Source organism: Girardinichthys multiradiatus, chromosome 19 (assembly GCF_021462225.1).
Source record: "Girardinichthys multiradiatus isolate DD_20200921_A chromosome 19, DD_fGirMul_XY1, whole genome shotgun sequence".
Classification (NCBI taxonomy): Eukaryota; Metazoa; Chordata; class Actinopteri; order Cyprinodontiformes; family Goodeidae; genus Girardinichthys; species Girardinichthys multiradiatus.
This window is the reverse complement of record NC_061811.1, coordinates 24937247-24960408: the sequence shown is the minus strand read 5'-3', so window position 1 is coordinate 24960408 and position 23162 is coordinate 24937247. Positions and strand designations below refer to the sequence as shown.

Sequence of the window (23162 nt, the reverse complement as noted above, 5' to 3'; positions counted from 1 at the left end):
TCTGCCCAGTTTTTCATTTAAAGTGGACAGCCATGTCTTGGTATGTTTGTAGATGTGCGAAACGTATCATACCTGGATTAATTAAATGCATCAATTAATGCGCTTCCTGGGCAATTTGTTACCTTATTTAGGGGTATCAGGGTAGAAGAGCCTTCAAAATCACGGATGTTTTTTATTTTTCAATTGTGCACGACTTTGTGTTGGTTTATTAAATAAAATCCTATTAAAATACATTATGTCTTCAACTTGTTTTTGGTGCCGTCCTTCTATTGGCTTAAAGTGTCTGACGCAGCCGTGGCCCGTCAACCAATAAATTAAAGTGACTCTCCCTTTCAGCGTGTTTTCGGAGAGAGAGGTTGAAAAGGTGGGTTTCGCGCTGCATCCTGGGTACACATAGCTCCGCTGTGATGCAGTGAGGCTGTTGTGTTGACTGGAACCCAGCGGAAAGTACACGGCGGGGAAGGGGTCTGCCACTGATGGGTGGGCTTTCGGCGAGTTTCACAATGCGTCTTTCACCGAGTTGAACGCTTTCACAGAACCATGAACCAACTTCGCCGGTCGGTTCGGAACGGAGTGAGCCGCATTTGAGCCCCGACGACGAGCGGTTGTTGGCTGAGGAGGTGGGGGAGAGAGCGGACATGAAGCAGCCGAGCGCCCCGCTCTCTGTTGTCGGCTTGACTGGGAAATGGTAGCGTGCTGCAGGGACCACCGCACTGGGAAGGATCATGGTCGAGAGGAGCAGCAAATTCTTGTTGATCGTCGTCGGATCCGTGTGTTTTATGCTGATTCTCTATCAGTACGTGGCCCCAGGGGTGATCAATTTCGGCTCCCCGCACGGTTACTTCGCGGAGGACGACGAGGGGGACATCTTCCCGACTCCGGACCCCCACTACGTCAAGAAATACTACTTCCCCGTCCGGGACTTGGTGAGGACCATCGATTTCCAAATCAAAGGGGAGGACGTGATTGTGTTTTTGCACATCCAGAAGACAGGGGGGACTACCTTCGGTCGGCACCTGGTCCAGAATGTCCGCCTGGAGGTTCCCTGCGACTGCAGACCGGGGCAGAAGAAGTGTACCTGCTACCGGCCAAACCGCAAGGAGACCTGGCTCTTCTCGCGGTTCTCTACCGGCTGGAGCTGCGGTTTGCACGCCGACTGGACCGAGCTCACCAACTGCGTGCCGGGGGTCCTCAACAAGAAGGAGAGCAAGCAGAAGAACCAGAGGTAAACCAGGACGTGTTTTGCTTTATTACCTGAACCATCTAAAGAAGTCCATTAGGTATTTCTGTTTGGTGTTTACAGCCAGAGTTAGTCTAATATTGTTCGAACTTTTAAATCAGACTGCTAAAGATTTTTTTCTTTTATATTTAAAATATATATATAACAAAATTATTATTTTTATTATTGTTATAACTATTTTGACTAGCAATGATTTTATTAATAGGGAGGGAGGTATGTAGTTGATGGTTTTTAATTAGTAATTAAAACTTAATTATTTACATCCACTTGAGTACTGGATATCTATATTTGTCGAAAACTTTATTTAGTAACTTTTATTTCATCAGAAGCAACTTTCATTCCAAACTATCTTTATATCATTCCTTAGAAAGTGTGTGTTTGTTGTCAGCAATGACTAGAGATGTACTGATCAGGCACTTCCTGGCCAGTTCCACGATTTCTGTTTTGTTTTGTTTTCCTGGAGGCATTAAATGAAAGATAAAATAATAGTTGCAGTTATTTTTAAAGAGGTAGTCGTTTTGTGTCCATCGGAAAATTAAGGAATTGTGAGTGTATGTCCCTATCCACAGATGGCACAATCACAAATACTCAAAGCAACCAATTTTCCCTTGATGGTCAGATAAAGGTTATTGACATATGCTTTAAGGATTATGTTGTAATTCCTTCATTTTGTGTTGGATTATAAACTGTCAGACCTTAAAGAAAACCAGAAATTAGAACGAGCCAGGAAAGGCTAATAAGAGTATTTCTAATTCAAATTCTACTGAATAAAACGTAATAAACTATCACATTGCTTATTAATCCCTTAAACATAATTTTGCTGCAAAATAAAGTTTTGACCTCTGATCAGGCTAACGATTTATTTATGGTTTATTCATTGATCGGTGCATCTCTAGTTGTGACACTAGGTTAACAGAACATTAGCTAACAGCATTATCGCCCCATAAGCCTAATGCTTCAGACTTTCAAATCTACCCTTAATTCATTCATGGATGCCATCTCATTACCGGATGGGAGTTTTCAAGAAAAGAAGAATCACTTCCACTCTTTTCAAGCAGTGGGATGATGACGGAGGCCGGGAGACAGAGACTGATTGACATTTCCGGCCCTGCTGTCACAGATGCCACAGGAGCTCTGACATTTGTTGATAGATGCCAATAAGAGGTTGCGTCCCCCCACCCCCTTGCCAGTATGCAGACCTTTCTTCTCCTCGTTCTGCTCAGCGTGCACGAATACACGCAGCTGCACAAGAAAGCAAGTTCACAGTGCTCACAGAGTGAAGGAAGCCCGTATATCCCCACGTCCGCTGCAATCTCTCAGCTAGCTCGGACCCCCCTCATGAATTACACTCTGGGGTTTGGCTGATTCATCGCAGGGTTTGTGTAACACTCGGCGGTAATCCCTTGTTTTGACTGCAAGAAACCCAGACATCAATGCAGATTCTTATTAGGGTGTAACCCACTTTCTTCCCCACGCCTCCCCATTGTTGTAGCCCACATGCTGCATCCCTCACGCAGACATATTGACGGCTGTATCAACTTCCATTTCACTGCACCCTTGCGGCTGAAGGGTGCGCTTGTTGAATGGGAGTGTGTGCCTTTGTGTTGCCTGAGCTCGGTCAATATCTACTTTTTTTTTTTACTTTTACCGATCAATAAGACAAAGGGTTTAGAAGTAATACTGAAATTTGTTCGGGGTGAAAGATTGGCTGCTCCACTTCCAATGACTGCTCAAACTGGGGATCAGTACTGCAGGGCAGGGTAGGGTAGGGCTGGAACTGGGTGGGGGGGAGGTGAGGACCCTGCAGGGGTTTGGCTCCGCTCTAATCCGGGTGATTATTACCGCTGGGACTTACACACACACACATGCACACGTTACCCCTGGTATTTTCTGCTCTGGCGTCAGCCCTGACTCCTGTGGTCTTTCCCCCTGGTCAGAGGTGATAACGTGCTCGGTCACTCTGCATGTCTAGCTGAGAGATCGCAGCAGACGTGGGGATATACGGGCTTCCATCACTCTGAGCTCTGTTTCGAAGCCTAAACTTGCTTTCTTGTGCAGCAGCGTGTATTCGTGCACGCTGAGCAGAACGAGGAGAAGAAAGGTCTGCATACAGACACAGTCTCTGCCCTCAGGTTTAATCAGCTTTCCGATCTGTCCTGACAGGAGAAACAAGAAACTATAAGCTTAATAACGACCCGAAGAAAAGTGGTGCCTCTCCACATTATGTGCAACACAACAATGGGAACTTGAAGCACATTCTCTCGCTGTCACATCTACGTTTGCCTCTCGTTTTGTCTCATTGGCCTCTTTTTCTCGCTGCGCTCATTGTTTTGGTTCCGTCACGCCACTGCGTTCATGCGAGGAGCGTTTGTCTTCGGGGCAAGAGGACGAGTGAAAGTGTGAAAAAGATCAGCTGTGCTCCTAAGAAGCGCAGTGAGGGGGGGGAGGTTTGCGTGACAGCGTCGTCTGTGCCTCTTGTCAGTGTGGAGGAAATTTAGCCTAGGTGGCACATACACGTTGCACATACAGAACATCTGCTCACTTTCTCAGAGGAAGTGGCTTTGGAGTTGAATCTGTACTTATGAGAAGCAGGAAAGAGAAACGCGCTCATCCAGAAATGTTCGACCATACAGCAGCAGCGGTCCATGTGCTAAGATCCATCATATCTCTCTCTCTCTGCAGCTGGGTTCTCTTGCAGCTGTCAAGTGGATTTTCACGCAAATGATTCAAAATTGCTGCAAAAAGCGAGTGTGAATTGAACAGTTTCAATATGGTTTTTGACAACCAGATGTCCTGAATGTTTTAAAAATACATATCTGATAAGAAAATGGGAACACCTCAATGGTAGCCAAAAGCATTTGGACATTGACTAGCATGGCTACAGTTTATACAATCCCATGTTTAATCACAGTAATGCAATAAATCAAAGTGTATCTGCTATTTAAACTAACCAGCTGCAATGTAAATGCTGAAGAGGTGTTTTTAGACTAAAACACAACATTTTTCCTCAGGGAGGAAAGCTCTTACAGCTTAATTAGTTTAACCTTATCTATATTCGGAAAAATATGAGATTGATTCGAAAGGTTTTGCAAAGGATTAGAGTAGATGTGTCGGCTATGAGGAGTGCACTTCACAAGCCGTGTACATGTAGAAGGTGACCTTTGTGGCCTAGATGCAAATCTGCTGTGTGTGGTGGGAAACTGACACACCACATCTCACTGTGCACACCATCCCTACATGGTGGTGGCGGCATCATGCTGGGATACTTTTCTTCAACAGGGAGAGGGAAGCTGGTCAGCGTTCATTATTTGATGGAGGTAAATAAAGGGCATCTTGAGCTATTTTGCAAAGCAGAATGGGACGCAACTTATCTGTTAAGGCCAGGGGTTTGGTTGCATTCATTTTATTTTAGGGGTGTTCGAGTAAAGCAAATGCACCACTGTTATGATGGTTTTTAAAATAAAAATGAAATGTGAGAATTCAAGTGATGTGAATACTTTTGCAAGGCAATGCAAGTGCATTAGGATGGAGCGAGCTGGGTGAGATGAGAGGTGCATAATGGACAGTCAGGTGGGTCTCTGATCTGTGATTGGGTGAAGTGGAGATGAACAGAGGCGTTGTGGGAGAACAGATCTCACACACTCAGCAGAGCGCCACTTACAGACCATCAGTCATGTCAGACATCTCATATCCGTTTAAATGTTGCTCGTTGATCCCTTGGACAAACTCGCGAGTGCAAACACACACACACATTTAGAGACGATTGCCTCAAACAGGCCCTAATGCTTTAAGAGATGAGAGTTGTAATTGGTTAAGGAGGTTGCTTTCACTTTACTCAAATTAGAGCCACACTTTGGGATGGAAGGGGGGAGGGTGTACCATCTGTCCTTTGCAAGCTTGCACACATCTTCCAAAGTTGTTGGTATCTGTTTTTTAATCCTGTGCTCTCCGTTAGAGAGTGCCTTGGTAAGCAAAGCGATGGGGCTAATTTTACTGCCTCCATCTCAACATTTTCTCTGATCACCCCCTGCTTTTTTCCCTTCATTTCCTTCACTCTCACCTCCCCCTCTTCCTTTGCTGCCATGCTTCCCTCCATCCTTCCATCCATGATGGTGTCACTTCATAATCAAACAGCAGGCTTGCTTTTTCGCTTGGTGGCTTTATGGCCATGGGGCTCCCTGTTTCTCTCGTTTTGTCTTTCAACTTCTTTCACTCTCCACCTTCTTTTCTCCTCTTCTCTCCATATTCTGCCCTCTTGTCTTTCTTCCGTCCTTTGCCATCTTTCTCTCCCTCTCCCTCCGAGCATGACTGCCGCATTAGAGGAAATGTCTTTTCATGGAAGATTTGCTGCAATTTCCAAAATGGCTGCTTTGCCTAATGGACAACCGCCTCGGCTCTAATGAATGATTACATGTGTGAGTGTGTGGTGGGGGAAAGGGGGTGCCGGCAAAGAGAGAGGCGACAGAGAGGGCGATTAAGAGGATGAGACAAGAGAAGAGCTGTCAGAGAGTGACTGAAAAGATAAAAGATGAAGGGGGGTGGGGGGGGGGGAGTAAAAACATTTAGCCTCATTGCTGGGGAGGGGGCTGGTCGATTAGCATGGTTGTCAAGCCCTGGACATTCTTCTTTCAGTGGGTTTGTTTCAGATTCACTGCACAAATCTCTGCACTCTATGATGGCTCTGTGAATAAGCACATGCATGGTTGGGGAGGCGGTTAGGGTGGTAAGGGAGCATGAGAGCGGATGCATGTGCATGTGGTAGCCCAGCATGATGCCAGAAACTGACCAGCACGACCTCGAATCCAGACGAACTCTAGGAAGGTGCAAAGGCCGTCCTAGCGGATTGGCATAAACTACAAATCCAAGCGCGGTACATGCTGGCACTTCCACAAACAAACTCTGTGTTTTTGGTCAGGCAATCCTGCCGTTAATCCAATCAGATTAACTGGGTTTAAGCGCTGGCAGCCATGCTCTCCAAAGCTGGTTATGGCCGCTTATCCCGCGGCTGTGGCTGCACTATGCTTCAGCGTTCCCAGCATCCCTCCATCCGGTTATTCCCTTCAGCTGTACTGAGCGCAGCAACCCCCTCCATTATGGGACAAGTCTGATTCTCTTCTCTTGGAAATCATTTACCAACTGCATTGACAATTGACAGTTTGCTAAGAGTAGGTGCTCTGGTCAGTGGAGACCTAAATTGAACTTTTTGGCCTGTATGTAAAACTGACACATCACCCTGAACACACCATCATCGGGATAAAGCATGGTGGTGGAAGCAACATGTTGTGGGGATGTTTTTCTTTAGCAATGACAGAGAGGCAGTTCTGGAAGAAAACCTGTTGGAGGCTGTACCTGAAGGTTCACCTTCCAGCAGAATAGTAACCCTAAACAGAGAACCGGAAGTAATTTTCATTGGTTTATAACAACACACATTCATGTGTTGGAATAGCCTAGTGAAAGTTCAGATCTAAAGTCAATCAAAAATCCATCTGTTCTGACTGGGGTTTAATTACTCTACAAAGACCAATAGGTAAAAATTTCCATCTGTAGATTTGCAAAGTACTTCAAAGTATTTACACAGTTATCAGCCACTTTGAGTTGGTCTATCACATAAAATCCGAATAAAATACATTGAACTTTGCAGTTTTACTATGACGAAATGTAAAAAGGTTCTAGGGATATGAATACTTTCAAAAGGCAATGTGCAAAATTCAAATGTGGGGATTTAATTTAAACCGTAGAAAATAAATTATTGAAAATCTGAGTTGTTTAGAAATTTGAAAATATTTAAAAGCCTTGGTATATCCTCATACTAATAACTGCTCTGTTCCTAGCAGAGAGTTTCTCACCAGAACTGACCCATTTGTGCCTTAACTGAACGCCGAGTGGGCCAGAACATGTGTGTAGCAATAGTTTGATTTAATAGAGATTTGATGAAATTATCTCAGTCTGGAAAAATCTCTTGTTTTTTAGATGAGTTTCAGCAATAAAATGTTATTTTGATATTGCCCTTTATAACTCACCCAAACAACACGTCACACACAAACTTCAAGGTCTTAAATTCACCCTTTGATTATCTGGCCGACAGTTAATAATACTTTGGAGGAAGGGGCTCTTCAGGTTTTATGCCTTGCCCTTCACGGGACGGTGAAAGAATAGTCGACTCACGCGCAATCTCACACATAAAAGGGTGAGATATGTCCCCCGTGTCTTTTCTTCATCAGCAGCTCGAGGTGAGTGTTGAAGGGTCCTTTTCAGCGATCCACTGCCTGTTGACTACGGGGGTTCAGCTCGAGTTCATCCGCGGGTATAACCCAGAAGCACAGTTCAAAGTTTGGACTTTAGCTCCAGAAGGTGTGTGGAACCTCTGCAGGGCCCCACGCTCCAGCATGCAGGGCTTATGGTTTGACTCTGCAGACAATAGTTTCGTTGTGTTTGATTAGAACTACTAAAAGGCCTCAATACCACAGGACTGTGGAGTATTATACTGTAAAATCAACTGGAAACCCGGCGAGACTCACGCCAAGAACAGGTCAACTTGAGTTAAAGCCGATCCAGACTTTTATTTGTCCCAGCTGTTTCACCCTCGGTGCCTTTTTAAAGAACAGGACAGGGAGCAGAATCCGCTTTTAACACCGACAACTGTCTCCATCGGTGGTCTGCAGTTTATCGTTTCTCCGCCTGAAGCCTTCATTATTGATCAGCTGTTATAGATTGGGAAGGGTTTTATGTTTGACTGATAAAAGTTGAATGACAACAAAACGGAGCGCCGAGCCTTCCAAAACCCAATCCTGGATGTATGCTCGGCGCCAAGGACAGATAGGGGGAGGGAGAAAAGCTAAGACTGATGTGCTTCTTAATCATTACACAGCCTCTGGTAGTCTCTGTGTCACTCTCTCTGTTCTGGTCTCTGCTGCTGACTGTCAAACGTCAACCCAACGCCACGGCTGAGTAAACTCGGTGGCCCCGTGGACAAATAACCGTGCGCTGAATGATTAGCAGACATTTCAATGGCTCCTAATTAGGGCCGCTACGCTGTGGCGGCTCCGCCAACAGGATTACAGCCTATTGATTATCCTAGCCTAGCATTAGCTTTGCTAGCTAAAAAGTGACTTGGGTGATTAGTGGGTATGTCTTTGCTGGTTAATGAGTGGTGCTATGGAATGCTATGGTATGCTGTCCATGAGAATAGGATTACAGGCTATTACTCAGACAAGAGCCCTGCTGAAGTAATTACTCTGCCTTGGAGCAAAGTCTGGCTGAGTCTCCTTCCCGGTTTGGCCTTATGTTTATCCTCTGGTCTCCTTCTGCTCATCAACTCTGACTACCTTCACCTGATGGTATCCTATTCTTTTTTTATCTTCGTCATGTCTTCTACTCTTCCTTGAAGCCAGTAAAGGAAAAAGAGAAAGCCATCCTCAGGGAGTGCTCTCTGCATCCATTAACGGCCTGTCTTTTCATGCTCCTGGATATGACGGGTTCAGACAGGATGTCATCTGGGAGCCTCTCCTCTCTCCTCTGTCATTCTGAGCAGCTCTTGTTTCTTTTTCTTTGTAAGCAAACAAATGAATGCATCAGTTTTCCTCCATTTCAATGTACGTGAGCAGGCAGCGGTCAAAAGAGGCCCGTGAACAGAGAGGACAGGCTGACAGGCGTGTTAATTGAATTATGGGAAAAATGCTAACCGTGCATTGCCTTTTTTGAGTTAATGGGAGGAGTTTCAAGCAACCGGGATGGCTTTGTTACACGTACAGCTGACTTTTATCAAATTTTGTAAAGAAAAAGGCTTGTCCATGTCTTTGTCTCCTCCAGACTTAACTATTGCAAAGCACTTCTCATTGGAATTCCTGGCAAGAACATACAGAGATTACAGTATGTTCAGAACTGCACAGTGAGGAAAACATTCTCCATTCTCTTCACTGGCTTCCCGTCTCTGCTCGGATTATCTACAAAATCTTTCTGCTTACCTTTCAGGTTCATGGTAAAGCACCATGTTATTTTAAAAAAACCTTCTCACCTTTCACTGTCCCTCACATGCTCTCCGTTTTTCCAACACTGACGTTCTGCACATTCCCAGGACTCGATCCTGCACCATGGGAGTTCGGGCCTTTTCATGCGCCGCCTCTCGGCTGTGGAACAATTTGCCTCCACATCTGAGGGCTCCACAGACCCCGACATGTTTTAAAACAGGCCTTAAAACCTTCATCTTTACCCATTGTTTTTAATGGCATCCTAGAAGCATTTATTTATTTTGCATTTAATGGCCTCAATACTTTTACTTGTGTATTTTATCCGCATTTCAATGTCCCCGTTTTTAATTTTTCAGCTGTAGCACTTTTTTGTTGGGAATGTAAAGTGCATTACAAATAAAATCTTTTTATTACTATTAAAATGAGCAACAGGCTTGGGTGTTATTCTCACAGTGTGATAACTTTGAGGAAAATCACCATGGTTTCAGAGATTTTAACTAGAACAAGTACAAAAAAACGAAACAAATTGTGCCGCCATCAACATATATCACGGTCTTAAAACGTTACCGTCTCAATATTTTTTGACTTGCTGTTTTAAGAGATGACAGAGAATGTTTTGGAATGACCTGAGTTTTTTCCAACTTTATGAAGCATAGAGTGATGCAATGCTGCCCCTCCCCCACATATTGCTGCTTACTTCTGGTGAGCTGGCTCACACTTACCAAAAAGACAGATTTGGCTGTTTGGAAATATTTTCAGTGTCCCTTTGCTTGATTCATAATGCTTAAGGACCCCTTTGAACGATAAACCGATCAATTTAATTTGTTTTCCTCTTAAGACAGGGTTTTTTATACGTGCATTGAATATATAAGGGGTTTCCATGTGTCTTTTAGCTGATTCTTGTTGATCTTAACCCACAACCCAGTAGCAGGTTTTAAACATTTTCCATTACACCATTCCAATTTAAGGTTTTAATGAGATGCAAGAGAAATGGCTGGAGAAAGTTTTTACTCAAAGTCATCATACCGCTCGTACCCAAACATGAACTCGTATAAAGAAAATACAGGTCCTTCTCAAAATATTAGCATATTGTGATAAAGTTCATTATTTTCCATAATGTCATGATGAAAATTTAACATTCATATATTTTAGATTCATTGCACACTAACTGAAATATTTCAGGTCTTTTATTGTCTTAATACGGATGATTTTGGCATATAGCTCATGAAAACCCAAAATTCCTATCTCACAAAATTAGCATATCATTAAAAGGGTCTCTAAACGAGCTATGAACCTAATCATCTGAATCAACGAGTTAACTCTAAACACCTGCAAAAGATTCCTTGGGCCTTTAAAACTCCCAGCCTGGTTCATCACTCAAAACCCCAATCATGGGTAAGACTGCCGACCTGACTGCTGTCCAGAAGGCCACTATTGACACCCTCAAGCAAGAGGGTAAGACACAGAAAGAAATTTCTGAACGAATAGGCTGTTCCCAAAGTGCTGTATCAAGGCACCTCAGTGGGAAGTCTGTGGGAAGGAAAAAGTGTGGCAGAAAACGCTGCACAACGAGAAGAGGTGACCGGACCCTGAGGAAGATTGTGGAGAAGGGCCGATTCCAGACCTTGGGGGACCTGCGGAAGCAGTGGACTGAATCTGGAGTAGAAACATCCAGAGCCACCGTGCACAGGCGTGTGCAAGAAATGGGCTACAGGTGCCGCATTCCCCAGGTCAAGCCACTTTTGAACCAGAAACAGCGGCAGAAGCGCCTGACCTGGGCTACAGAGAAGCAGCACTAGACTGTTGCTCAGTGGTCCAAAGTACTTTTTTTGGATAAAAGTAAATTCTGCATGTCATGCGGAAATCAAGGTGCCAGAGTCTGGAGGAAGACTGGGGAGAAGGAAATGCCAAAGTGCCAGAAGTCCAGTGTCAAGTACCCACAGTCAGTGATGGTCTGGGGTGCCGTGTCAGCTGCTGGTGTTGGTCCACTGTGTTTTATCAAGGGCAGGGTCAATGCAGCTAGCTATCAGGAGATTTTGGAGCACTTCATGCTTCCATCTGCTGAAAAGCTTTATGGAGATGAAGATTTCATTTTTCAGCATGACCTGGCACCTGCTCACAGTGCCAAAACCACTGGTAAATGGTTTACTGACCATGGTATCACTGTGCTCAATTGGCCTGCCAACTCTCCTGACCTGAACCCCATAGAGAATCTGTGGGATATTGTGAAGAGAACGTTGAGAGACTCAAGACCCAACACTCTGGATGAGCTAAAGGCCGCTATCGAAGCATCCTGGGCCTCCATAAGACCTCAGCAGTGCCACAGGCTGATTGCCTCCATGCCACGCCGCATTGAAGCAGTCACTTCTGCCAAAGGATTCCCGACCAAGTATTGAGTGCATAACTGTACATGATTATTTGAAGGTTGATGTTTTTTGTATAAAAAACACTTTTCTTTTATTGGTCGGATGAAATATGCTAATTTTGTGAGATAGGAATTTTGGGTTTTCATGAGCTGTATGCCAAAATCATCCGTATTTTTTCATTTATACACAGTATTTCAAGTGTTGCTGGATTCTTGACCTCACCAGATCTTTAACCCCTCTTGATGTACTCCAGATACCAGAAACCAGCCCAGATGATATCAGTTTTTTTTCAGTGTGCATGTGTGTCATTCTGTGCATGGGAAAGTTAAGAGCATTAATGGCATTTGAAAAATGAAGATAAAGCAGAAGGAGGGAAAGAAAAAGCAATTTGTCACAGTTCTGCTTTTGGTTTGTGAGATCACTTCAGGGAAGAGCTGTTCATCACCAAGTCTGATCCTTCTCGAAACTGCACAGATCCCCGAAAAGCTTTTTTTTACATTTTTAATTCCGCCTTTAGATGCAGGCCATTGCATGTTTGTGAATGTGTGATGTGTGAATGTGTGTGATGTGTGTGTCCACAGGACTGTACACTTGTTCGATTTCCACGGCTGCGAGCCTGTTTACTAATCCATGATGAAATGTGCCCCTGTGATTCACTTGAACGCAGCAACTTACCTTCCTGCAGTTTTATTGCCGTTAATTTCAGGCCATCGGCAAACAAAATGTTTGTTTTGTTCTTTGCCAAATGCTTGTTTAAAACCTTGAAATCACTGACATTTTAAACATTTTAAATTTTTATTTTTGAAATCTAAAGTTGACATCTTAGAGATTCTAGTGGTACAATAACTTTCAATTGAAAAGCAGTGTCAGGGTATTTACACAAAAACCTAAAAGTCAAATGTATAACATGATCAAGCAGCTTTTATTGAAAGCACATCAGACCAATAGTAACTGTTACTTTACAATAATAATTTTATGTATTGGTTACAGTTATAGTAATCTTGTTAATGCCATTTTTTATTTATGATTGTCTTTCTTGTAAACGGTAAGAAACGCTGTTACACCCCCACACTTTCTCTGGTGTCTTCCTTGAATGGCGTGTTTTCTTGTCTTTCCCATTTTGAAGAGTGCCTAAGAGCAATGGGTCTCTGTATCACAACATGTTTATATCACAGTTCTTTGACACTCTGATGAACTAAAAAACATAAAGTAAAAATAAGAATTTACTTCATTTACAGTTTGTTTTTAATGGAGCCCGTGAGGGGACAGGGGGGAGTTTTTTTCTTTTGCGTCCCCACGCAATACTTTGAGAAAGCTGTGCATTTTGGAACAGCAGCCCATATGACAAACTGCTCACAAAACAAACAGCACTGGTATGGCATTGGTCATATGCAGGTTCATATGCAGTCAACAATGCCATTAAATGCTTAGGATAAGAAGAACCGTTCAAATCACTATAAAAACAAAAGCACTGATGGCGTGCAAAAAAAGTACACATCATGCAGCAGCAATAAGCAAATAAAGTGTCACAGATGTGGTTTCGTGCAGTATTATTGTCCAGAGTTCAGTAGTTTGACAGCTTGTGGATAATAACTGTCTTTTAGTCTGATTTGAAGATAATTTTATTTAAGGCTGATTTCAAAATAAAACTCAATAAATCTCATAAATGGGTGGAGTGTTTGTTCCATTTTTTTCAGTTATCTGGTTTGGAAACTATCCCACAGTATTGCGAGATAATGCAAAGACTATTGCGTGGGAAGGCAAAAGTATTGTGAACGAACACAAAAGTATTGCATGGGGTCGCAAAAGAAAGAAAAAAACTTCCCCTATGTCTCTTTGTGGTCTCCATAGTTTGTGTATGAATTGTTAGGTGCGCATATAAAAGTGCCACTTCTGATTTAGTGAAACTAAAAGTAATTTTTTTCCCCAACTGAATAGATGTAATGAAATCACAGGACTCTGTAATACATTTTGAACATTTCTTTTTTAGTTACAGTCATTTCACACAAATATAAAAGCAGGACATACAGCAGAAAATAAAATATACTGTGCTGGTTTATGCTTTAGTGTCTTTTTTTTGTTTGGTTTTTTTTTTGGTCATGTGTAGTAAGCCATGTGCTTTCACACCTCAGCTCAGATCCGCTTTATTGATGTAACACTTTTCATGGACAAGTGCAAAAAGCTTCACAAAGCAAACTCAAAATCTGGAGGCAGTCATCTTAAATGAGGATAACTGTGTTACCGTAAATGGCCAAACTTACCCACAACTATAATCAGCTTAAGGACAAAGTCAAAAATAAATGGATGACCACCTAGGTCGAGCTAGTAATTTTATTTATCGTTTTTGTTGCCACATTGGAGTGGTTCTTGTTGAGGTGACTCCAAAGTCCAAAAGTAGGACAATGATGGCAGTAAAGAGCAGGTGAGAGAGCAAGTGAGTGTCGCTCTGCTTCATAAAGGTCAGTGTTAAAGCTAATCCAGTAATACTATTCTTAGTCTCCCTTCACCTCCTTGTCTCCTGCTGCCCTGCTTCCTCCTTCCTCCTCACGGTTGTGGATCTGCGCCACTCGTATGTAGGTTTCCCACTTCCAACTAACTGTAGATTTTATTCACTTCCTCCCTTTCTTTCAGTTCCCCTGTTTTTTTTTGTTTTTTTTTTTGTGCCCTGTCAAAAGTTTTACTTCTTCATCACCCTTGCCAGCACACTGTCATTGTAGGTCCCAAGCTCGTGTCAGCTTTCACCAGAGAGAGGAAGTGATGTGTCAGGATGTGCCTTTATCTGCCAGTGATCTGATCTGATGTGAGATTGAGATAAACACGGGTCGAGGGTTGAGTTCTTCCTCTGGGGAGCCGCATGATGGAGGAGCCCTCATTTTATTTCTCTCTCTGGTTGCTCTGCTTTTTCTTTCTTTCTACCTGCCTGGATAAGAGAAGAAAGGAACAAAAACCTGGTGGTCTTGGGGTGATTGCCAAATTACAAAGTGAATTCTTGGGTGTGGGTGTTTCAAACCTGTTCAACCAGTCAATCCGTTAAAACAGAACTGCTTTGATACCTTGTTGGAGAACTTTACGAAGTAGTCGTGTTATGTTGAGATCAGCCGTTTGATCCGTCAGCTTAAGAAATGTGTCTGCCGACAGCCTCATGCTGTCTGTCAAGATGTCGAGGAACAGGCAGCTGCCCTCAGTTTTATACTTTTCCTTAAACCAATGCAGCAAAATTAAGAGGGCTCTTTAAAGACTCAAGTCCACTGTTGGGACATTTACATTAGAGGCTAGAAAGGACTTGAGGCTCGAGCGGAGGTTGATTTTCTACCTGGACAGCACTCATAAACGTTCAGCCAGAGCAATGGAAGGGTTTATGTCACAGCTTTTAGTCGGCTAAAATGGCCTAGTCAAAGTTCAGGTCAAAATCTAGTAAGGAATCTAAGGGAAGTCTTTCTATCCAATCTGGCTCATCTTGGGCTATTTTGCAAAAGAGAATGAACAAAAGACTCGCAGCTAAAATGAGCGCAAAGTGATTCCATAAAGTGTTGACTTAGTTGGGCTGAATGCAAATACACACCATATTTTTCAGATTTCTACTTATAAAAAATATTAAACATTTTATTATCCCACCGATTAAAAATTTTACACTACTTTGTGTTTTATCACAAAATCTCAATAAAATACATTGAAGTGTGTCTCTATAATGTGACACAATGTGGGAAAATTCAGAAGGGATTAAGATCCATTTATCAGGATTTCATATTTTGCCGCATTTGTTCTAACAAACTATTTGAGTTTAATATTTTCAGTTTAGGTGAGTATTTTTAGAAATTCTTAGCTGAACACTGTTTGAACATCCGTTTTGATCTTAAAGAGACTTCTAGACCAGAAAAGGTCACCCACTGCTGAAGTCCTCTCGAGCAATCCCCCCTGAACTAAGCCCTGGATGTGAGCTGTTAGCAAAGCTGTAGAATATATCGTAATTCTGAGCTTACAGGAAACTAAACCTTAACGAACCAAAGCCAGATATTTAGACATAATCAAATTGAACAAAAGAAGACTCAAGGTTAAAACTCAAGGGATCCTTCAGAGAGAAAAGTCCAGATTGCCTCCTAATCCATTCAGCAGACGTCTCATTCTAAGGCTGCAGTGTTCATAGTCATGTCAATCCGCCCCCCTCTAATAACCCTCTAATCCACTGGGAGAAGTTACTGGCGGGTGTTTTGGAGACCCACTCGTCTAAATGTGTTCCAACCATGGGAACTTACCCACTGGGATCTCTTTTATTATCATGTTCCTAGAAGGAAAAGGGGCTCAGAACCTCTGGGCAGGGGTCAGTTAATTGGTTAACAAGAAAGTTAACAAGAATACAAAGCCATCAAAAAGCAAGATGAGGAAAAGCAAACGTAGGTTGTTTAAATTCTAAAACCTGTCCATCATTTCTTAAAATTTTACAATAAGCAGCAAAGAAAAACGAGAATGGTTCAGACCACTCTTGTTTTTGATGTCATGAATTAGCACCACCTAAAGCACAAGGTGTGCCTTACCTTCTACCAAATAAATTATCTAGCACAATTAAAATCAAACAAGAAAACGATCCACCCAGAGATTGGATCTGGGCAATTTCCTCTCATTGGTGATCTGTAGGTCAAATACTGAAAACAGACTTTTTTATGTTATTTAAATGCATCAAAAATGCATTTATGGGTTGTAGTCCTTAAAATAAAAAAGTGTAATTGCCAGGTAAGATTAAAAAAAAAAAGCCAGAAATTATGGTAGTTTTAAAGTAATGACCCATTGGACGCCTTATGGTATCGACCATGAAAAGCCTGATCGTTGCATCTCCAAAAACATTATATTGACTTGCTGAAAGATGCCTAGAAACAAGTTACAATTATGCCCTAACCTGTGTTAAGATGGGGAAATTACTCAAATTGTTGTGGGGGTTTGACTGCAACGTGCAGAGCAAGAAAGCCAAGTGAGTAGAGACATTTGAAATCCATTGAAACTCGAACCCCCCCCCCCATCGCCCCCAGGCTGTCCCTGTAGTACCGAAAGATTTCAGGACTATACTTGCGTGATGCTGTCCTTTGCAATTTGAGCACCATCATGCAAATCCTCCGAGGCACACATGCAAATATGCAGACCATGCTCCCACTCACACACACTCTCGCCCACACTCGCATCCTGCCTTCATCGCTTCCAGACTTTATGGTTGTTTGCCGTTTGACGTTTTGTCTCGCTGAATATACCCCCCTCCTGCGTGTTTTTTTTCCCCTCTTCCTCCCTTCCATTCTTTCTTTTCCTAGCCTTCGCTCTCGGCTGTCTTTTGTCCGGGCATCTCTTCACGCTTGACCAGCCTTGCTGTGACTCTTGACTTCAAAGAGCTACTTCATTCATCAGTCACTCATCAGAGGGAGAGGGGCCATTCAGTACTGTGCTAAAAGAGAGGGAGGGGATGAAGGGAGTGTATGAAAAAGAGAGGGGGAACGAGGGTATGAAAAGGGAGAAGGGAGAAAGAGGATTCGTTCTTGACCGCAGGGGACCTTAGGAGGCGGAAAAGGGAGAAATGACCACACATACACCCATACAAAATCTCGTGAGATCTAAATCCACTCTATCACACCTTTTATTGTTTTTGCATTAAACATGATCCCTTCCTCAATTTTCCATCCATCTGCACCTTTTCGTCTCATTTTAATTTCAGCAGCCAGTGCAGTAGGGTGTCAGTACCCGTTTCTCCTCATAATCCCCGCTTTATACCTCGTTGTGCGTTTATCTATCTTTATCACTTTGTCCTGCATTTCAAAATTTAACTTTTTACCGTTCTTTCCTAATGCTCAGCAACATTCTTCCTCTTGTGTATGTGCATGTGTGTGTGGCTGTGCGTGTGTGTTTTGAGGTGACTGGCTGGCCAGTTTTCAGGTCAGTGCGAATCGCCATTGCCTCCCCTCTCAGCTGGAGTCTGGCTCACACTCAACTGCACACAAACACACTCTCACGCAGATATGAACACTTATTGTTCCCTCCGCTCTCTTTGTGCGGACATTTTAATCCGTATGCACATGTAGCTGCGCGGCCCGCTATACACACAGCCGTCTAGCTTGTAAAGGTGCTCTTCTCAAAGGTGTGCCAGGTTTCTTTTCATCCATCTTTTGTCTATCTCTCTGTATTTGTATTCCCCCCAAGTAATAATTCATGGTCTGTTTTTGTGGTTGTTCACTTCCAGTTATGACTCATCTTGTTTGTCTTCATGTATGAGACGTCTTAGTGTTTAAAACCTTTTTACTTTTTAAAAACCTAAAATATTCTTTTATCTGCCCTGAGATAAATATTGCAGGAAATAATTGATGTGGTTAATTTAGCAGTAAAGTGATAATTAGGCACCAGTGGAAACAACAGTGTTTTTGCATTTGCAGCTGTTGCACCGATGCGCTACAGTTTAAGGTGACTCATACAAGCCAGTGTAGATTAGCAAAGTCTCATTTCCATTTGCATGCTGTATCTTACTATATATAACATCACTATTCTAGAAGTTCATTTTTTACTCTGATAAATGTTATAATTTCAGACATCTCTTTTAGGTGTTGGGGGGCCAGTATGAGTGTCTCATGGTATGATAACCTTGACTAACAATACTCCAGTATCATAGTACTTACACAGAATTTTCAAACAAAAAGGCTATTTAATTGGTTTTATATAAAACAGCAAAGCAACTATGTGTCCTGCAGCTACTTAAATAAAGGAAAATGTTGAATAGATTGTTACAGCTATAATAATATCTAACATTTATTAATTGTTATCTTGATTTTGATGCATAAACTTTAGTTTACACAGCAAAGGAGTCTGTTTCATAATAATTATAAAAAGCCAAATTTCTTGCAGAAGTCTATTCTCTTAAAATCCAGAGAAAATGTCTTTTACTTTACCAAATTTCTTTGCAGCTTAGTAAGATAATTTTAAACCCCATGGGGGGAAACCATTAAACCAACCTGCATATGCAACATCCATACTCTGCAGTTGGTTCACTCTGTAGGAAGTTTATGTGTTGACTCGGTCGGATTCAAGGGACAATAAGAATAATCACCCATTGGACTGCTAAGTTTGTTTCGTCATACGGGGCACAGTCTAAACACAGCAAGTTAAAATTAATCAGAAGGCAACAAAAGAAGAAAAGCTTGAATGCTATAAAGTGGCTTTAAGACTATAGCCATACTTTTGTTGGTCTGATAACAGAAGAGAAAGTATGCCATCTGAGAATGTAGCAAGTTGTTTCGCAAGTTTTAGCATGTCTGTGGAGAAGTGTTTTTACTCTGGAGTCAAATGTTGTCGTCTAACACTCATCCCTGACCTGGCACAGATGCACACCATTGCCACAAAAAGCTTTCAGAGGGCAGGCTTGGAGATGTGTGAGTCACAGGTCTTTATTAAGCTCTGGAGGTGAAACACAGTTAATGAAACACCTAGTTATTTTCCTGTTTGTGTTCCTTGGATAGAGCGTGTGCCTCTGCTAATAAATAAATTAACTTTATAAGTTTTTATCATCATTAGTTACATAGTCGGCCCGATTCTGATAAGTCAAGTTCTAGTGTTGCTGTGTGTTCTGCATAGCAGACCTGCTGCAACATCCTTGCATAATTCAAAACATATGCATACATGTACATAACCATTAGCGTAACTAAGGGGAAAAGTGGATCTGAAGGTAGAGAGGCTGTTAAAAAGCTTAATTAAAAAGTCAGCAGTGAGGGAAAGTGGTTGGGTATTGTATTTGCTTTCAATTGACCCGACAGAAGTAAACGATAAAGTGAAAAATGGAGTAAAAAGAGAGGACAACGATGGAGGTGTAGGTAAATGGAAAGTATCTCTTCTTCCTGCTCCTTTCCTAATGGAATGTTAATCAGTGGAAAGAGGTCAACCCTTTCAGCATTTCACTGTGTGTGTGTGTGTGTGTGTGTGTGTGTGTGTGTGTGTGTGTGTGTGTGTGCATGAGAGAGAGATGGGGTAAAAAGGTCAAACATGGAACAACTGCAAACAAGTGGTCCATTATAATGTCCTCTCCTGCTGTTTTAACAACACTCCCCGAAACACAAAGACAGACATGAACAGTTCTTTGGTTCATCAGCCTATCGTGATAATGCAGTGCTATATAACATGGAAAGCATCACATTAAGATATACTAAGGTAATTTCCCATGTTTTCACCCTGACACTCGCTCATTAGCTGCATGCATTTTTCAGACCTTTTCCTTTTGTTGCTAAAAGACTTCAAGCATAGATTTATGAATTTCAAATTTAAACCCTTTTTTACCCATTACTCTGATTGAGTCATATCAAAAAGAACGGACAGGTAGGAATCTATATTATTCTGTTTTTCAGTCTGATTGACCAGGCATGTTGTCCGGATTTGTTAAATCAAGTCCACAAAGTCTACGATATTCTGCGTTTTACAGTGCTTTAAAGCTTTGCGGATCAGGAATTGAGGAATGGTCTTATATGACAGAAATCTGCCAGGTTAAATGTAAATGTTCTTAAGGTGTTTCCTAAACGTGTTTCCTAAAAGACTACACCAAGATACTTTTTTTTTCCATTAGTAAATACACTTGCTTGTTGTTGGCCTCCTGCTGGCTGGTGAGAGAAAAATAAGGGATCGGGTTTTTTTTTTTGTATTAAGATGTAAATATAATTGTTCTCGCCATTGAGGCATTCGTATCATAACAACAGTTTTGGCATGTGTGGATAGTTCAGCATCATCAGGGTATAACTGTATTTTAAAGGTATAGGAAGAATATGACATAAATAGGAACAGCATTTCCTTTTAAGTACTAAAATATCTTTTAAAAACAAACCTTGGTACACCTTGGTACCAGTGACCATCAGGCCTTCTCAGTGGGTATACCGGGCTGTTTTATCCACAGAGCTCAGAAAATAATAAGTGGTAGCTTTAGCAAGTCAACACAATATAAATTTAGCATAATAAATAATTAAAGTATTAAATACCGAATTATGAGTGATTATCTAAGGTTAGGTAACTGAGAGGAGAAAGCTTGTTTTTCCATTTCTAAAATTGACACCATGGTTATAAATGTTTACATGCCAATGCTTAAACTGTCTTTGGTGCGATCAGACCAGATGACACAGATTTTGTGCTCCTACAGAAATCCCTGATTGGAATCTGTCTGGTGCTGAATGTTTTTATTATCATGGGTATCTTCCTGTACTGGAAGAAGCAAACAAACACTTTGTTCTCATTCACATAACTTTAGCATTAAAATAGCTTCCCTTGTCAATCTGCTGACCATTCAGCCCTTCCACAGAACGTCTTCTCTTCTATGTACAAAGAAACCTGTTATTATTCTCTATTGGTATAGTGACAAATGCACAGAAAATAAAGAAAACTGGGGACTACTAAATATTCAACAGAAACCAAGCAGCTTTTTTTAGCCAAAATGTTATTGTATCAGTTGGACAAAATGCTTTTCTGGTGGCTAAGTTTTCTCAATTTATCTCAGAGTCCAATTTTTGCACATTTAACACCAGATCAGTTTTCTTGGGTCAGCAGTCCGAACTGATTTGTCGGCTTCTGCACAGTTTTACCATTAAATTACGTCTAGCAGATCTTTACAATTAAAAATGCTTTTCAGCTTATTGGACTGAAATTGCGGCATGTAATTTCACCAGGGAACAAAACAATCAGACTGAGTTCGTAAGGAGGCACAAAGAAAAAGAAATGTACCAAATTGAAATTATTGCCTGAACCATTGAATTTTCAAAGATTGTGCTATGAGTTAATTATTTAAAGGTTATTTTTAAATGGAGAGTCAGTGCTTTGTTTGTATACCAGACTGTAGGTGTGGTTATGAATGTTGGGATCCAGATATAGAGTGAAAGCCGATGAATCATGATTTATGTTGGCTGGTGAGGAATTGACCTCCTCCTTTATCTGATTTCTAAAACGACTTTTAAATGTCAAGATTGTTCCTCTTTAGTTTTTGAGTTGGGAAGCAGAACAATCAGACAGTTTTAGCTACAACTGAACATTAACTGAGATATAAATGGTGTTTTTATTTAGAGATGCACCAGTCAGGCCATTTGGTAGTCAATACTAACTGAAAAATGTGCTGCTTTTTTTGATGGAAAACTAAAGAATTAACCTCACTTATTAACCTTTATCTGAGTGTTCGTTTCAATAAACTTTAAAATATGTGCATCACAGTAGGCATGCCATTGGTTTATGCTCTTGTAGACCAAACATACAGAAAGTTCTTATTTTTAATTAGTTAAAAAACAAGAGGAAAGAATTGTGCCAGTTATATAGCATCTAACCAGATAATCCCTGTACTCGTACTCGTCGTCTTCTGCTTTATCCAGGACTGTGTCGCAGGGACAGCAGACTCAGCAGAGATGCCCAGACGTCCCTCTCCCCAGACACCTCCTCCAGCTCCTCCGGGGGTAGCCCAAGGCATTCCCAGGCCAGCCGAGAGACATAGTACCTCCGGCGTGTCCTGGGCCGTCCCCTGGGCCTCCTCCCGGTGGGACGTGCCTGGAACACCTCCCGAGGAAGGCGTCCAGGAGGCATCCGATATAGATGCTGCGAACCGCCCCAGCGCATGCTGTAGGTCTTGGCTAGAGGGGGCCAGCAGGACCACGTCATCCGCAAAAAGAAGAGACGAAATCCACTGGTCCCCAAACCAGACCCCCTCCTGCCCCTGCTGGGAACGTCTGACAGAGCCCTCGGCCAGGGACGTATTCAACTCCCACCTCCGGGAGAGCTTTGGCCAGATTCCGGGGGATGTTAGAGACATGGAGTCCGAGTGGACCATGTTCTCCGCATCTATTGTCGATGCTGCTGCCCGTAGCTGCGGCCGTAAGGTCTGCAGTGCCTGTGGTTTTCGTCCCGGCCGTGGAACACTGGACCAGCTCTAAACCCTCTACAGGGTACTCGAGGGTTCAACCAGTCCACGTGTGTTTTGTGGACCTGGAGAAAGCATTTGACTGTGTTCCTCGTGGTGTCCTGTGGGGGGTGCTCCAGGAGTATGCAATCGGGGGCCCTTTATTAGGGGCCATCCGGTCTCTGTACAAGCCGAGCAGGAGTTTGGTCCGCATTGGTCCGCGCCATCTTGGTTGAAATCTGATTCTGATTATATATTGCCGGCACTAAGTTGGACTTGTTCCCGGTGCATGTTGGACTCCGGCAGGGCTGCCCTTCGTCACCGGTCCTGTTCATAACTTTTATGGACAGGCTTTCTAGGCGCAGATGACCCCAAGCAAACCAGGAACTATTGTCTCACTCTGGCCTGTTGATTGGTCCGTTTCTAGTTTTATTGAGATATTTGTGTACCGAATGGGCGTTTCTTTTGTCACAACTTAGTCAAAGAGATTAGAGATTTACCAATCAAACTTTTGCTGGCAGCTACAGATTTCTGGTTGTCTTTCTGGTTCGCCCGGCTAATTGAAATTTTGATTGTCATTCCAAGGACTATTAACACATAAAAAAACTAATTTGTTCAAACGTTTAGATTCAATGAATATAACAAAAATTGCAATGATAAACAAAAGAGGTGTTGCAGATTTGGTGATAGTATTAGGAGCTTTAAATCCAACCAAA

The 23162-nt window shown here is 42.3% G+C and overlaps 1 protein-coding gene across 1 annotated transcript in view; it reads left to right on the top strand.

The window, feature by feature from the left end:
• Nucleotides 1–364: 364 nt before the first annotated feature.
• The window catches only part of hs6st1a (heparan sulfate 6-O-sulfotransferase 1a), a 79711-nt gene continuing 56913 nt past the window's right edge, over nt 365–23162 (top strand). Inside the window, exon 1 of the mRNA XM_047344950.1 lies at nt 365–1225. Coding sequence (XP_047200906.1) covers nt 726–1225 — 500 coding nt within the window. The 5' untranslated portion in view covers nt 365–725. The remainder of the gene's footprint in view (nt 1226–23162) is intronic.